Source organism: Panulirus ornatus, chromosome 53 (genome assembly GCF_036320965.1).
Source record: "Panulirus ornatus isolate Po-2019 chromosome 53, ASM3632096v1, whole genome shotgun sequence".
In the NCBI taxonomy this organism is placed as follows: domain Eukaryota; kingdom Metazoa; phylum Arthropoda; class Malacostraca; order Decapoda; family Palinuridae; genus Panulirus; species Panulirus ornatus.
In genome coordinates this window covers 5,322,776-5,340,197 of record NC_092276.1, presented here as the reverse complement: position 1 = coordinate 5,340,197, position 17,422 = coordinate 5,322,776, and the positions used below count along the sequence as shown (strand labels likewise).

The following is a 17,422-nucleotide window of genomic DNA, read 5'->3' as shown; positions in this document are numbered from 1 at the left end:
TTTAGATATTCCGAAGACCATTTCCAGTTTACGATATGTTGCGGTTTCCATTCTCATGGTAATGTCATGAGTTTCCTTCTCATGGTAATGAGGGATTCGTTGGAGGGTTCTTGGGAATGATGACTGGAGGAACGGGAATATGTAGTTGGAGAATCAGGAGGAGGTTGTAGGAGGAGTCCTGGAGGTACAGACATCAAGTTGGGCAAATAAAGCTAAAGTGAGCGAGTCATGTATGTAAGGTCGAGCTGAGCTGAGGTGTTCCACCGTCAATCAATCAAGCAGGCTGGAGGTGCTGGAGCTGGATGGTCGACTCGTATGAGGATGGTAAGTCTGATGGTGCAGAGGGGTGAGTCGGGTGGTGGTTGTGGGAAGTGATGGAGCGGACGGTTGGCATGTAACTGATCAACAGCTTATCGATATGACGGGACGGGGTGGGTGACAGCTGTGTAGTGCTGTTGGAGCGAAAGATGACAAAGAGGTCGTACTACTGGTGGTGGTGATTTTACGAGGCCCTGTTAACTCTAGCCTAACATCTGTCTCGTGTTGGTTTCCTGCCACGCCAGTGTACCGAGGACGAGGCTAACCTGACGTTTGACAGAGACAAGCTTGCTACTGAGTGAGGGAACGAGACGAGTCTGGATGCCGCCAGGGAAAGGTGGGTAGGGGTGGGTGGAGGAGCGGCAGTGATGTGTGATGTGAGGTTTGAGGTTGAGATTGGGCGAGGAGGAGGGGGGGGGTTCCCCCAACACCAAGAGGCCACGCTGTTTATACAACATTCTCCAGGGAAAACTTGGACCCCACATAATTTTTTCCCCTCCCTCAGACATCCTCCGCTGGACAATTTGAATATCGTAACCCAATATCTCTAGGCAGGACATCAGGGAGCCATTATCATCCTTCTTTCCTCATCCCGTGAAGTGCTGGCTGAAAGAGAGAGAGAGAGAGAGAGAGAGAGAGAGAGAGAGAGAGAGAGAGAGAGAGAGAGAGAGAGAGAGAGAGAGAGAGAGAGAGAGAGAGGGGGGGGGGGTACTATGCCAAGATAGATCACGACAGACTCCCTGAAGCAACACCCATCTGTCATGCTGTGTTACCTCCCACACGAGGACCAGGCAAGCCTCAGGGAGGCCGGACGAGGTTGGAGGAGGCCACTGGACCCTACGAGAGGTCATCAGTTGCTAAAAATAGTTGTATAAAAAAAAAACCAGGGTACGACATAGGAGACCCGGTCTCCTTGAACGAGGTTAAAGGTCACGTCAGAGTGAGGTTACAAACCCAAGAAAGTAATCTGAAGTCATCGCTGGTAATCTTGGGCAATTCGAAGTCAGGTGAGGTCAAATTAGAATAGTGATGTCACATTAGGAAGTCAGATTAGGATGTTGGGCGGGTGCAAGTTGGTATGAGAGGTAAGGAGCCAAGTTAGGGGTGTGCAAGTTGGTCTGGGAAGTAAGGAGTCAAGTTAGACCCGAAGACATGAACTTTAGTTCTGTAGTGTGCTGGTAGAGGTCACACACCTACCGTATATATCATTTAAGCTCCAGCTGCCGTATGGGAAGCCAGTTTAAATCATGAAATGTCAGGAAAGGTTACAATAAAGCAAGTAATAATAATTAATGGTCATGAATGAAAAAATTAAAAAGGACATTGATTCTAAGATGTGAATAATCTTATGGGCGTTAGGTAAGGTCAGTGGTCAGCGGTCATCTGATGTAAACAGGGTCAGGTCAGGATGAACATTGCATTTTCATCGTACGATTGTCGAATATAGTTTTTAGGTTCGATATGAATTAATCTAAATTTAGAGGCATGAAGGTCAAAGAGGTCAAGAGTTATGAGGAAGCAAGAAGAGGTCATGCAGAGCCAAAATAGGTCACTGTAGGTGAAAGGTCGTCGCTTGATATAAAAGAAAGTAACTTCAGATTACGGAGGTCATACGGGGGTAATAAGAGGCTTCGACAGGTTATCTGAGGTTACCTAGCCTGAAGGAGGGATTAGTCAAAAATGAGGAAAATGTGGAATAAAGGAACTCCTTGGAACCCTCCAATGTCATCTTCCTGTTTCAGGATGAGGCAACGTTCTCCCGACCCACACACGTTACATAAGACTCACGTTACTCATACAGACCACTAGTACTTAACTACCCGCTTCAGTCATGGAAACTCAGGTTTCCAGTAATGAAGGTTAACAAGATACGTACATCATCCTCTCCCAGGCGTTACAGAACCGTCCAGCATCTCCGGTACAGAGGGGATACAGCAGTACAGTGGAGTATGTGGTGGTCGTGGTGTGGCCCTGTGTTGCCCCGTGTAGCCTCTCCGGTGTGGTTGGTTACGCACCGGGCAGGGGGGAGCACCTGCCGCCAGCTGGCTCCCCCCGGCCCACACACTTACACCCCTCGCCTCCTTCATGGTGTCGGGTTCATGGTATGTACCGCCCCTGGTGGTGGTAGTGGTGGTGGTGGTGGTGGTGGTGGTAGTGGTGGTAGTAGTGGTGGTGGTAGTGGTGGTAGTGGTGGTGGTAGTGGTGGTGGTGGTGGTTTGTTGTATTGCTGTTGTTGTTGTCAAGATACACACGTTACTGTGGGTCAGTCACAGTGGCGGAATACGAGCGGTATCTGTTGTTTCTTAATGGAGTGTACGGAGGCGTCGGTGGTCAGTGGGTGGGACTTATTGTGATGGATTCCGTGCTGTACAGAAGGATATAATGGACCGCTGACCGGGATGGAGTGTGACATCTAACAATTTTAGTTGGATCAGCTCTAGGGGAATGGTGAGGCCTATGTGGACACGCGGAGTGGTGAGGCCTATGTGGACACGCGGAGTGGTGAGGCCTATGTGGACACGCGGAGTGGTGAGGCCTATGTGGACACGTGGAGTGGTGAGGCCTATGTGGACACGTGGAGTGGTGAGGCCTATGTGGACACGCGGAGTGGTGAGGCCTATGTGGACACGCGGAGTGGTGCGGCCTATGTGGACACGCGGAGTGGTGAGGCCTATGTGGACACGTGGAGTGGTGAGGCCTATGTGGACACGCGGAGTGGTGAGGCCTATGTGGACACGCGGAGTGGTGAGGCCTATGTGGACACGTGGAGTAGTGAGGCCTATGTGGACACGTGGAGTGGTGAGGCCTATGTGGACACGCGGAGTGGTGAGGCCTATGTGGACACGTGGAGTAGTGAGGCCTATGTGGACCCAGTGTGGTGGAGGAGTGACAGTGGTGCAGGCTTAGGTTTAGTTGCCACAAACCTGCAGTGGTCGCTTACCTGGACATGACTGGAAGGAAAATAACCCAAAGTTTGACAAGGTAAGAGAATGGTAAGTTAACAGAGGTTGAAGCAAGGCCATGGGAAGTGGAAAAAGCAATGAATTTCTAAACCATGACTCGTTCACTCTCTTTCTTTCTAGACAGTCATGTACAATGGTTCTTATCCTGTGCAAAAAAGTTTCTGAATCTCGTGGACCGTAAAGGTTCTTAGATGGTTCGCTTATTCAGTGGGTCTTATATATAAGAATTCGTATATCCATTGTATACAAGAGGAACCAGTCACTTGCCCTGCATGACGCCAGAGCTTGCAACAGGAACGAGTTACTCGCCCTGCATGACGCCAGAGGCTGCAACAGGAACCAGTCACGCGTCCTTCGTGACGCCAGGGCCTCGTGTTGTTACTCCAGTATTGGCAGAGTCAACACACGCGCCTCCCAGTAAATCCCACGATCGGTTTTCGATGGGTTTGACGGTGGGTGGCAGCAGCGCAGGCCAGGCCGAGTGAGGCATTACTCGATGAGAAATACAAATAAAATGTCAAATTCTTCTGTGCCCAAGTTACCGGCAGAGTGATGATAGTGGCCATCGTGGTCAGGACAGTACTATGTGGCCATGTACTGGTGAGGCCACTGGTGTGGCCTATGTTAGTGGGCCACTTTGTTACAGGAGCTCAGTTCCTGGTGAGGTATCTCTCTCATCTGCTCTGTTGTAAAAGTTCCTGATATCTATTTTTTCTTTTTTTTTGTGATTGATATGACATTCTGGCTTAACGTGCCCATATATCAAAGGTGTTCAGAACCTTGGGCAAACGCAGATGGAGAGGGAATACGGCTCCTACAAGGAGAGAGAGAGAGAGAGAGAGAGAGAGAGAGAGAGAGAGAGAGAGAGAGAGAGAGAGAGAGAGAGAGAGAGAGAGAGAGAGAGAAATGAAGTCCAATATCATAAAATTTAGAGAGGAAATTCTGTCCTCCGCTTCCCTAGGTAACAGCAGGAAAAATAATAACATTAAGAGCTTCGCCAGACCACAGAAATCCTGGCCGAGCACCTGCAGCAGATGAGCCAGAGCTGGCCTGGGGGGCGGCACTCAGCCTCCACGTCTCCCTGCAACAACATACTTTCCTCGTTGTTGACATACACTTTACACTTATTTTGATAAACCGTAAGGAACCAATAAGACCCGCGAGTGCCCGAGGCAATAGTGGTGGGAAAGGGTGCCGCTGGTGGTGGCACGGTTGATGGAGGGTGGTAGCGGTGGAGGCAGGGATGGTGGCAGGAGTCGGCGGTGGTGGTGTTGGTGGTGGAAAGAGGCGGTAAAGCGGTAAAGAAAGAATGGGGGAATGACAACAATCGACGATAGTGGTGATAGCAGGATCGAGGGCGGTGGTGTTAGTGTCAGAGGTGTTGCCGCTAGCGGTGTCAGAGGTGGTGGCACTAGCGGTGTCAGGGGTGTGGGCCCCAGCGTCTACCTACCACCGGGTTCGAGAGTGTACAGGCACCGCACGATCAACCTCATCATAATCGTCCAACAGGTTGTGGGTGAGGGTGGATGGTGTGGTGTGGGGCGTGGGGTGTTTAGCCTCGTTACCTGGCCACACTTGACCACTAATAACCTGTAACCTGATACAGGCCAAACACTGACGCCTCCCTACTGGCCTGCTCTCTTCTCCGAGAGAGAGAGAGAGAGAGAGAGAGAGAGAGAGAGAGAGAGAGAGAGAGAGAGAGAGAGAGAGAGAGAGAGAGAGAGAGAGAGAGAGAGAGAGAGAGAGCACCTAGGTCTGACAGAACAGGGGAGCACCCTTCTCCCTCCTACAGACCGTCCACAAGAGGACATACACAAGAGAATAGAACCTACAGAGGAAAATAATAGCCAGGAGCTTCTCTGCTGACGTAGGGAAGGAGAGACACCTCCAGAATTACACACACACACACACACACACACACATACACAGGGTTAATGTAGATATCTGTGAAAGAAAAGAATTCACAGATTTCTTCCTAAAGACAAAAGAGGATGACGAAAAGTTCTTACGAACACACACGCCTTCGTTATGAGAGCAAACTGGTGAGTGAGTAGATTTATGAGAATAAACTCGTTACTGTGAAGAGAGATGGGGGAAAAAATTCTTCATATTTCAGGTGTTTTCTATTCGAAAAGCAATTAGATTGCAGTAACCACGGAAAAGGCTTATTTCTTCCTGGCAAACTGATGCTTGCCCTCAGGAAACATAGTAATGACAGCTGCTGCAGGCAAGGGCAAGACCAGGGAAGGGCGAGTGAGGTCGACCAGAGAGGGAGGAGGAGGAGGAGGAGGAGGAGGAGGTTAACAGGATGATCATGAGTAAAGTATGAGGAATCCTATGCATGCGCTACTCTCGAGCAAGTAAGACAGGTCCCCCAGACAGAACACTGGGGGTCGGGGAGACGTATTTTAAAGTGTTTACCAGACCCACATGTGCTTGCTAGGATAGGAAAACGGGCTGGGGGTTGGGGGAGGATTGACTGGATTAGTAAGACGGCATGTGAGAGGTATGTCAGGGTATTACTGCTTGGGAGGGAGTACAAAATTATACAAGACAGTCGCCAAGAGCAGAGCCAGATGACGTTGACTGTGACTACGTGTTAAATTACTACTGCCAGGATCACCATTCATAATATCTAGGAACATTCCTGTACACTACACACGACGTCTTGGATGAGAAATGTTTAAATACGCCGGCGTGAATGTGCTCGTCTCCTTTCTAGCATCAAGATCCGCATGTAACTTCGTGCCATGTGCACACGTATGGGGCTGGTGCACGTTCATGAGCCAGCTTCTGTACCATTATGTGGAGATGTTACTGTGCTCATGCACGGGTGGGATACGTTTTTGTGTGACCTAATGTATCATGAGACATAATATCTCGTCTGTACGATGATGGACTGATTAATTACCGACACTCGCATTACATGGAACACTTACCTTACAACAATCCTCGTACGAGAAGTGAAAGACCACAAGGTGAGCATGATCATGCTGCTCACGTATCTCCTACATACCCCTGCCATGCGCTCCTCCAAACCTTCAACTCGTCTCGAACTGATGGAAACCAAGTTTTAAATGGAGGTCAATTACCAGTGGCCAGAGGGAGACTAGTGAGGATTCGATTGTTTGGTGGAGGTGATGCGTGTTGGTGGTGATAATAAGTGGTGGGGAAGGTAACGATGATGGTGGCGCTCACTGTGTTGGTGGTGATAATCACGTGGAACATGGCTATGAATATGTTGGTGACAAAGGTCAGCAAGTAGCTAAGATCCATGTCAGATGTTGGAGATGATGATGATGGATGATGGTGAGGATATATAGCCTAGAACCTTGCCTCCCTCCCTCCCTCCCTCACTACCTTACCTTGCTGGTGGAGATGACGTAGAGGAACTGACGGTCCTTGCTGAAGCGCATGTCGGGCAGGATGGGGTACCCGGGGTCCACTTCCACTTCCTCGTACTCGGCCGCTTCCTCAGCCGACGGCACCAGGATCTGCGGGGCAGGAGAGGACATGTTATGAGACAGAAGACAGTGTCTGGGGAAAGGAGAGGACATGTTATGAGACAGAAGACAGTGTCTGGGGAAAGGGGAGGACATGTATGAGACAGAAGACAGTGTCTGGGGAAAGGGGAGGACATGTTATGAGACAGAAGACAGTGTCTGGGGAAAGGAGAGGACATGTTATGAGACAGAAGACAGTGTCTGGGGAAAGGAGAGGACATGTTATGAGACAGAAGACAGTGTCTGGGGAAAGGAGAGGACATGTTATGAGACAGAAGACAGTGTCTGGGGAAAGGAGAGGACATGTTATGAGACAGAAGACAGTGTCGAAATCATAATAAAAACGATACAAAATAGGAATGCAGAGGTAAGCTAGGGAAGAAAACGTGTGTGTATGTGGGGGGGAGGCGGGCGAGGTGGAGCCATTGAGGCGTCAGAGTAGAAGTAAAGTTTACAGAAAGATCAGATTACAGGGAAATAGGTGAAGGTAAGAGAAAGTGGGGAGGAAGACTGAGGTAATAAGGAGAGAGAGAGAGAGAGAGAGAGAGAGAGAGAGAGAGAGAGAGAGAGAGAGAGAGAGAGAGAGAGAGAGAGAGAGAGAGAGAGAGAGAGTAAATCTTGTTCACTGGCAATCCTGGATAACTGTAGAAAATCTTTGTTCTTTCCTTTCGTCTCGGACAATCGTGATGTCCAGAAAACATACTGTTGATCTAGACGTCTGTCTGATACCATCGTGCGAGTTTTGTGAGGGAGCACATGATAGCTCCGACCAATCACAGCCGCGTGTGATATCACTGCTGATAAGTTCACCCAATCACAATGATACCTATGACGTCACTTAGTGTCACTCTGACCAGCTGACCAATCACGAGGCGGAGAGACAATGATTTGTACCGCAAGACTCATGATAAGTCCGGCTTCTTCACACACCTGCCGACAACGGAAGCTTCCATAACTACCCTAACGATTAATTAGGACGAGCGCACAATGTGACAACGGGAGCCCTGGGAGGAAAAGATAATCTAAATAAAAACCGTCGGCCCGGGGCACGAGTGGCCCGGAAATTGGCTCCGTCACTATCGCCTCCATCTTGTTGGATTACACGCTCGGGAGTTCTGCCTTGACGACGAGCGGAGAGTGCGCTGCGCACGTAGCGGCGGCCGCGCGCATCTGTAGCGTTAAACCCCATCTCGTGTACAGTTCAAGCCTTCTTTTTGTTCTTCAGCCCTTTCTTGTAGCATTGAATCCCTCCATGTAACGCTAAATCCCCTTCCTGTACTGTTGATCCTCTCCTCCTTGCGCTGAACCCCTCCCTGTGACGCTGAACCCCTTCCTTTAGCGATGAACGCCGTCTTACAGCGCTGAGATCTATGTAACGCCGGACCATCGTAACGCTGAAATCTTGGAAAACTGATGATCTCTTGTAACCCGTGTGTTACGTTACCACCGCCTGGTTCGGGTGACATACAACAGGTCAGTTACTGAAGGTCTGAAATATAATCATGGAAGATCCTACCACAAACACAACTAGTCTCAATACAGTCGCAATGGATCTTGCTACAATCGCTGTAGTTTACAGACTGTCTCGCTACAACCATAGGTCTGGCTATAACCACAGCAGATCTGGTTATAACCACAGAAGGTCAGGCTATAATTACGGGAGGTCTGGCTATAACCACAGCAGATCTGGTTATAATCACAGGTCAGGCTATAATTAAGGGAGGTCTGGCTATAATTAAGGGAGGTCTGGCTATAATTAAGGGAGGTCTGGCTATAATTACAAGAAGTTTGTTTCATAACAAAGTAAGTCTCGCGACTTCCTTACGGAGTCTCGCCGAAATCTCAGAGACTCATCATGACTTACATAACCTCTCTACACTAACATGACATCCATGGTTTAAGATTATATCAAATACACAGTGACTTATCAAACATGTACGTTGTTTCAGTATCATCTGCAGCCAATCTGTCGCGTAAAAGTTACTTACCGTATCGTGAAAATTTGAGACATTTATAAATGCAAAGATTCTGTTGTTACGTCATCTTGATGAGCCTTCTTTGTTTATTAATACATTTATGACGATAGGTGCTGGAAGGCGAGGGCTGGAGAGGTCACTGATCAACCAACCTCCCTTGAATGGTTATCCTCTTCTAGGGGTTGGGGGTAAAGGGATAAAGGGGTGAGGAGGTAAAGTGGTATACGGGTCAAGGGATAAAGGGATAGAAATGCAAGGCTGACGAAGACAAGGGGATAAAGGAGTGAAGGGGTAAAGGGGTGAGAGGGTAAAGGGTTAACGGGATAAGGGGGTAAGGGTGACGAGAAAGAAAATGGTGATTCCTGTTGGGGGAAAACATAACAATGTGATTCTAGCCACAGCTGGGAGATAAGCGATGCCTAACGAGGGAGGGGATGGGGAGATGGTGAGAGGGAGAGGATGGGGAGGTGATGAGAGGGAAGGGATGGGGAGGTGGTGAGAGAAAGGGGATGGTGAGAGGGAGGGGAGAGTCTGGGGAAGCGAAATGTGTGGAGAGAAATGTGGTAGTATCTACCACAGGAGTGAAGTGAAGTGTGGTAGGGCTGGGAAGTGAGGGAGTGTGGCAGCCTGGGAAGTGAGGTGAGTGTGGCAGGCCTGGGAAGTGAGGTGAGTGTGGCAGGCCTGGGAAGTGAGGTGAGTGTGGCAGGCCTGGGAAGTGAGGTGAGTGTGGCAGGCCTGGGGTGTACAGGGGAGCTCCGTAGGCCTGGGGTGTACAGGGGAGCTCCGTAGGCCTGGGCTGGGGTGGGGAGGGAACGAGGTGAGGAACTGAAAAAGAGACGAAGTTTCCTGGTAGGGGAGGTTGTTAGTGGGGCGGATGAAGGGGTGGCGGAGGGGGTGCACCAATTAAATGTCAATAATGGATAACTACTGGCATGATAAAGCGAAGTTCTCCCTCGTTAAGAGCTGGCGACGCCCCAGGGGTGATCTGCCCCCCACCAGGCCAGCCCTGGGTCTGGAGACTTCACTTCCCTCTCCCCTGGTCATCATCACCCCAGGGCAGGGCAGGGGAGGGCAGGGTATGGTCTTCTCACTGCTGAACCTGATTATGTCGACTATGTATACTGACGATTATCCTTACTATCATGGAATTAACACACAGTATCTCTCTCGTGTGTGTGTGTGTGTGTGTGTATATATATATATATATATATATATATATATATATATATATATATATATATATATATATATATATATATATATCAATCTCGATCCAAGCGGTCTAATGGAACTTGTATTATTACCATGTTATTGGGGAAATTGGCGAAGCGATCTATGTTGCCGACCCTACTTCCGTCTGCCCTTCCTCCACTCTCCCCTCATCTTACCCTCTCTCTCCCCTCACTCTGCTTTCCCCTCATCCCCCATCCACCACCTCGGCCCTCCCCTTACCACACCAACACGTTTTAGTTTCCTTGAAGGATTTGGTTCGACCTTTTCTCATTACAGATGACATCTTCCTCACTGGATCATCCAACTGCACCATCTAATTAAGGCAAGTTTCCATTTCACACTTTCTCATATAATTTCGAAGGCAGTACACCTGCACAGTGCTCCCTCTGGGTTATTTTCCAAGTTGTGTCGGTGGGAATCGTGGCTAGGGAGGTGCTTTCTGCTTCACTATCCCGCTCTTTTCTCCACAAACTCAAAACTTAGGAATCTGTTACTGTCCCCCAGCAGATAACCTCGTCACACACCATCAGGTCGTGTGTTACATGTCCTTCCCATGTTACTGTCCGCTCTCTCTCTCAGCCTCACCACTCCCACCTTCACTCCAAGTCTCGGTGATTATAAGTTACGAATGACGTAGGAACAATACGTCATACACATATGTGTCCCGTCCACTCTGGTGAGTCATCAGCTCACAGGATATCACCAACTTTAATTGTGTCCGGACTGATTCCAGCACTTGGTTATATTACGTCTTTATCAAGGAGGTCTCAGCTCACGGATACAAACCTCGATTTACGTCAACACAATGGCGGCATTATTGTCTGCCTGAACCTGCCTCACGCTGATGACTTACACCACTAAAATTACGACGTATATAATTTTGAAACATAAAAATCTAAACCTTAAATTTTATATGAGCTATATCACCTTACCCCCTCCCCCACCCCTCTCTCTCCTTCCTCACAAAAATACGTGACATAAGGGCGAGATTTCAGGTGTGAGGAAAGCGAAAATCGAGCCTTAAGCACCATGTTCGTGTTGCCGGGGCATTACCGTGCTATGGCTAAGTAATAGCTTGCCAATATTCACACAAAATAGCCGGGGGAGGGGGGGTGAGTGGGGCGGGGGAAGGTGCATGCGATATAAAAGTCTGTCAGATACTTTTTTTCTTTTTTTGTACATTGTATACTGAGCAACCTGACCCCGAGGTCCACACTGCGACCTCTGGACAACCCTCCGATATAACGTCATGCCCTTTGACCTGTCCCCCCCCTCTAAGGGTCAGGCCATAATTCAGGCCATCATACCCAAAGGTGGACGCCGTTGTACACGGGGGGCGTCCCATCCTTTCTTAAGGTCGTACCGTCGCGTTGAAGGGTCGTACCTCCTCCATGCTCTAGCTAGGGTCGTCTCGTACGGAGGTCACTATGAGTTTGACCTTGGCTTGACGTGTATGTCCCACGACAGACGAAGCGGATTGAATGCGACAGCCGCCACCTACCTTACCTCCTCCACACAGCTTGCCTATATAGCAGCTTATCCACACAGCCAACACGTACACACTCATACACACGTGGCTTGTTCTGCATCAAAGGTGGGCACAGTGCCGATATGAAAGCAGTCCGACACAATATATATATATATATATATATATATATATATATATACACGCGAGGGTTAGGTATTGACTACTTGTGACAAAATATGTTATTTTTCTTCCTATTTCCCTGGTGGGCTACAATTACTGCGCACGACACAGACACAAGGAAGAGAAAAACAGAGGAAATGAGAGTAAAAAGAGGTTAGGTGAATATGATCACAGGAAACATTGTGCTCACGAGGTCTGTGTCCTGAGGAAAGTAATAATAGATATTGTACTAGAAGTTGAAGCAAGGAACGAGGAACGTGTGTAGAAATAAATACGATACCCAGAATATGTGTGACTGGTTCTTACTAACTGTTTTGTTCTAGAGTGTCATGAAAATAAACTTCGGGTCGGAGAAAGTAACTACAAAGGACTTTAGAAAAGATTCGAGAGAGAGAGAGAGAGAGAGAGAGAGAGAGAGAGAGAGAGAGAGAGAGAGAGAGAGAGAGAGAGAGAGAGAGAGAGAGAGAGAGAGAGAGCAGAGTTCCAGCGTAAACATTAAACTGGGTAGAACGTGAAGGGGAGGTAAGTTAGGCGGCGACAAAGGTGTGGCTCAGGCTCAAAGAGAATCACAAATACCAATTCCAGGCCGCACTTGGAACAGCGGCGACGGAGCGCGACGCCTCTGGATTTTCTGTGGGCCTCGCTCGTCTGGACCAGCTGGCATACATTACTGCACGTATACCTTACGATGGTTCGGGAGGTCTTCCACCCCTTTAGCTCGGCCTGGGACCTTACCTGACCTGACCTTACCTTAGGATGGTTTGGAAGGTCTTCCACCCCTACTGCTGGGTCTGGGACCTACCTTACCTTACGTATAACTTACAATGGTCTCGAAGGACTTCACTTCTACCCCAACCACTCGGTCTGAGACCAAGTCGTTATACTGCTCCTCCGCTAGACTGGGCTGTTGGAGGCCGCGACCCATACGATTCACGGCACAAATGAGAGGTGGGCTTGGCTATAGCCTCCACTCCTAACTTGGCCTCCGTCTTCCATTATCACTGATACATTACAAAAAACGATAAAGGGATCTTCTTTATTTCTGTAAACGGAGGATGTCATTTCAAACGGACATCAAGATCTAAAATCCACATAATATTTCGCTGAATGAGGGAAGAAGGTGAGTGACGGCGGTTCATGTGCTATAAGCAGGAAGCGTAGATATCAGACTCATCCTGCAAGCCAGAGTTGAGTGGCTCATGTGCAGAAACACGGCCGATGGAGCCCCATTACGGCCTCAGTCGGCCAGTGGCTTATCGCTTGTCACGGGTCTCGAACCTTACCCAAACATTTATCTGTCAGGCATAAAAAGATTCCCACCCCGCCAGCAACCCTCGCATCTTGTTCATTTTGTTCACTCTTAACCCCAACACTTTGTTCGTTCTGTTTAATCTCACTCATGCGCTTTGTTCATACTCGCCTGCAGCCGCTGCAAAAGTAGAGATGGGAAGGTAGACGGGGGAAGGGATAGAGACGACGAGATAGTAATGGAAAGACAGATGGAAGAGAGAAGGTGATAGGAAGGAAAACATATGAATACAGGGAACATGGATGGAAGATGATAACAGGAAAGAATAGGAAGATGATAAGTGGCTAGATGGAAAAGAAGAGTGAGCGGTGAAGACATGAGAACGGGATAATGACGATGAGGATATGAAAAAAAAATATGTGTAAATAAACATTAATGGGATTATAATGGAAGGACAGATGACAGGAAGTGTGATGACGAGCATATCTACTGCAGGATAACACTAGTGTCCGAGTTTGTATGTGAGACAGAGACATGATAGTAAAGGAGAGAACAGCTCCCCATCCACCACTCCCAGATGAACGCCAGCAGGATTATAGCTACGTAGGAGCACCATACAGTAGGACAAGTATACTGCTATGGAAATTCTGTAAGAAAGTATGAGCTGGGAGGATTCACTAGTATGGTATTAAAGCGGGATCCACTGGAGAAGAGGCTCAGATTGCTAAAAGAAAAGGTTGAGATAGTGTGCTTTTACGATAAATATACTTTTATTTAGAAGAAATTATTCGAAAACAACAACCGAACAATAAAGAAAAAGTATTTTGTCATTTCAAGCTGTACATACATATACTCAAAATGTTTGCAACTGTACACACGATATCTAAAACTCTTGATATTCTGATCCAAGTACATAAAAAAGGATAGCAAAAGAGCTGATGGTTTATCATGAAGTCGTCGGCAGATGAACAACACTTTACTTAATATCTAATCTGTGCAGGAGGAGGAAAGATAACAAAGAACAAAGCTTCTCCCTGATGATCATGAAACAACATTTTAACTTACACTCTTATATTACGTATGAAAGCCCAAGGTACGAACAAATGTCCATATCAAGGCCAAGCATTAATAAAAAATATCGCAAAACCAAAGTAAATGATTAACCATAAGTGTCTGAGGAGGTGGAAAACTAGCTTTTCAGTAAAGGCAAAGTTATATGTGTGAGGAAACGTATGCTTCATCAAGAGGAAAATGATGATACGAAAGAACGTGGAAGGTAGGAACAAACTCGAGGACGATCAATGTGAGGTTTATATCTCCACACTACACCAGCAGCCGAGTCATGAGGCCACGTCTACTTCGTCCTGGTGAAATCACCTTTATCTGATATCGACTTGGACTTTACGTTTGCAGATGCTATCGTACACATCTCTGGGTGAGATCGGATGCCTCAGTGACCTTTCACTTCTGTGTTTACGATTGATCGAGCAGAAAGTCGTTCATTCCTTCACTGACATTTTCTTTAAAGGTTGATCATGTATTACTGAAGACTTCCACAAGTCCCCCACACAAGGCAGGTAAACACTAACACCGGACGTTCCTCTGCATAACCCACAGGAACAAGACCATCTTGACGACACCTGATGTCTTGACTCAAGATGATTATTGAATGAACAGATCAGTATTCCGTGGAGGTCCTCCAACATGATGCAGCTGCATCTGTGGGTGGCGACGGTGGCAAGCAGAGGCAAAGTAACCATTTACGTAACAGATGAGAAAAGTTCGGGACGTATTAGGAAAGTGGCCGTGTTGTCTGGCTAGCTAGCCTGGGTGGAACCAGAGGTGACGGCGGGAGTTGACGCTGAACACGTAGCTTCTGGCCTTGATGATGGCCTGCTTCCCATCACCAGGTTGCCTGCCCAACCCTTACCACCTTCCCCTCCTCCGCCCCTCATCGCCACGCCTGCTATCCTACTCGTCCTGCCGCCCTTCATGGCTCTCCTCCAGCAGGCACGTATAATGAGCAGCGCTGAAGGACGGCCGGAGTGAAACTTAATAGGGCAGTTCGCGCCCTGCCGGCGGGATATCCCAGGGTACAAGAACCGGCTGTTGGAGGTGTCGACGAATAGAAGGGAAGCACGACGGGCCTCATGTTTACCCTAAAGACTCGTTGGTTTTATTGCTGTGTGTGCGCGCGCGCGCGCGCGTGTGTGTGTGTGTGTGTGTGTGTGTGTGTGTGTGTGTGTGTGTGTGTGTGTGTGTGTGTGTGTGTATGCTCGACTACCTTCTTTCCTTCCCCCGTGGGAGATAAGGAACACCTGGCGTAGCAACTTCGCCAGGTTTTCCGGGTCGCCTGAGGCTAAGCTTGGTGTATCGTGACGCTTGAGGTCACGTATTGTGTAGCTGCAGAAGCCGCGGGACGGTCTTCCACTTGGTCTGACGAGAGCCATAGTCAGCATCGACCTTATCACAACAAACCGAGACGAGCCAGACCTCCAGAGAGATGCTGCGAGACGTGGCAGATGGAGTCGCACACACGATCATTTTAGGCTTAAGAAACGCTAGTATGTAAAACATCGGAATGTTTCCAGCCAGTGTAACGAACACGACAATACTGTAAAACTAGGTTACAGGCACGTCTTGCATGTTGCAGAAGATCATGACCCTAGACACTGCAAGCGTCGGATCTACTGTACGTCTGACAGACATACAGTTGAAGTTTACATTGTTAAGTGCCCTTAAACCAGTGACTTAAGGCCAGAGAGCCTGAGGTATGGAGAACTTTGTGATCGTTTCACTGACACTAATGCTTTGTGGGATATCCTCTTGCTGTACCCAAAGTTTACCCTGCATCTCGTCCCGTGTCTCATGTAACCATTAGTACCATGCTGTACCCAATGAATTATACACTCCCTGTATCTGATATACCATGAACCCTCTGTATCACTCACTACCAGTGTAACGTTATCCTGTACATAAGCAATGTGTTTTGCTCTCTGTCATAATGTCTGTGCTGTTAACAAACTTGATATCTTAAACGATCACTGATTCTCTGTGTTATCGACCAACGTGATCCATCATGCTGTTCCACCTCCTTTGACGAACAAAGACCTTCTGGGACCCCGGACCTATCCGTAACCACCTGTCACCTTACATCAATTAAGTGTTCGCTCTATGCTTGCTTCCACCTACCCCAACCACACACAACCTTCACACCAACACGGTCGTGGAAATGCCTTGATGTATATCTAGACGAACGGACTTTCCAACTGATCAAGAATAAACCAGTTTGGGTAGAGTGTTGTAGTGATGACTGTGGATATACATCATCAGGGACAAGATCATGACCGACCTACCGCTTCTGCACTATCTAGGCACTCTATGCCATCCCAAACCACATCTTTGTCACATCATAATACTTGATTCACCTTTTTCAACAAGAGACTGAATGATTCGTTATTCCTTGAAAACCTTATAATGGCAATACAAACACTGCCTCTAATGTTCACTTCGTTATCATACACGTTGTGAACACTGGCGTCAGTCATGACAGAAATGTTTTTCTAACCACAACACCACAACTGAAGACCTGACCAACCTTCTTGTAGTATTACCTCCCTGAATCCCATTTTCTATATTCCCTGTACAATCAAATTGAAAATCATGGGTATACTTCCGTCATACTGCAACTGTTTCATTTTTCGTGTTCATTTTGAATTACTGCTTTATTCTCACTCCGCAAAATTCTTAAAACTTTCGTTACCCAAAGTTTATTCTTAAAGAAGGTTTATCTTGTCTTGAAGGCAAAACAGTATGTAGCTACGCAAGACTGTAACAAGATATTAGGTAAACATTCATAATGAGATTGATTCTGTATCATGTAACACATTCCAATCACTACATTCAAAACAAACCTTCGATACGTTTATTACATCATACGATCTTTTATCTCTACCTACAAAACTGGCCTTATTACCGTGCGAGGGTTGCGGGGTTTTCTACCTCACAGCTAAAGCTGCGTCCAAGCTGTAGAGTTTGGTCTGACCAGAGGAACGGGAACATTTCATCTTACCGTCGTGATCTTTTTATTTCAGACGGGTGTGGTCTGGTACAGTAGCAGCCGGGTGTGGTCTGGTACAGTAGCAGCCGGGTGTGGTCTGGTACAGTACCAGCCGGGTACTGCCTGGCACACCACCATGTACATGTACACAATACCGCCAGCTACAGAATTCTATCATCGAACAACATGAAAAATACATAACAAATCACAAATTCCTTGACCAAATCGATACGAACAGGACTTGGCTAGGTGGACCCTTGAATTTTCTTGTACCTTAACTAACGCTATAAAACACCCTTCCGTCTCCCAGTCTGGTAAAAACGTAGAGAATTAACGTTACTTTCCCCGTCTACAGCCACCAGACACTCACCACAGTTCCCCGTCTACAGCCACCAGACACTCACCACAGTTCCCCGTCTACAGCCACCAGACACTCACCACAGTTCCCCGTCTACAGCCACCAGACACTCAC

General features: G+C 47.8%; 1 protein-coding gene across 2 annotated transcripts in view; it reads right to left on the bottom strand.

Moving 5' to 3' along the window:
- The window catches only part of LOC139765193 (plexin-B-like), a 487,569-nt gene that overhangs the window by 124,423 nt on the left and 345,724 nt on the right, over window positions 1–17,422 (bottom strand). For both annotated transcript variants that reach the window (XM_071692480.1, XM_071692481.1), the window contains exon 3: window positions 6,647–6,775. In XM_071692480.1, coding sequence (XP_071548581.1) covers window positions 6,647–6,775 — 129 coding nt within the window. The remainder of the gene's footprint in view (window positions 1–6,646; window positions 6,776–17,422) is intronic.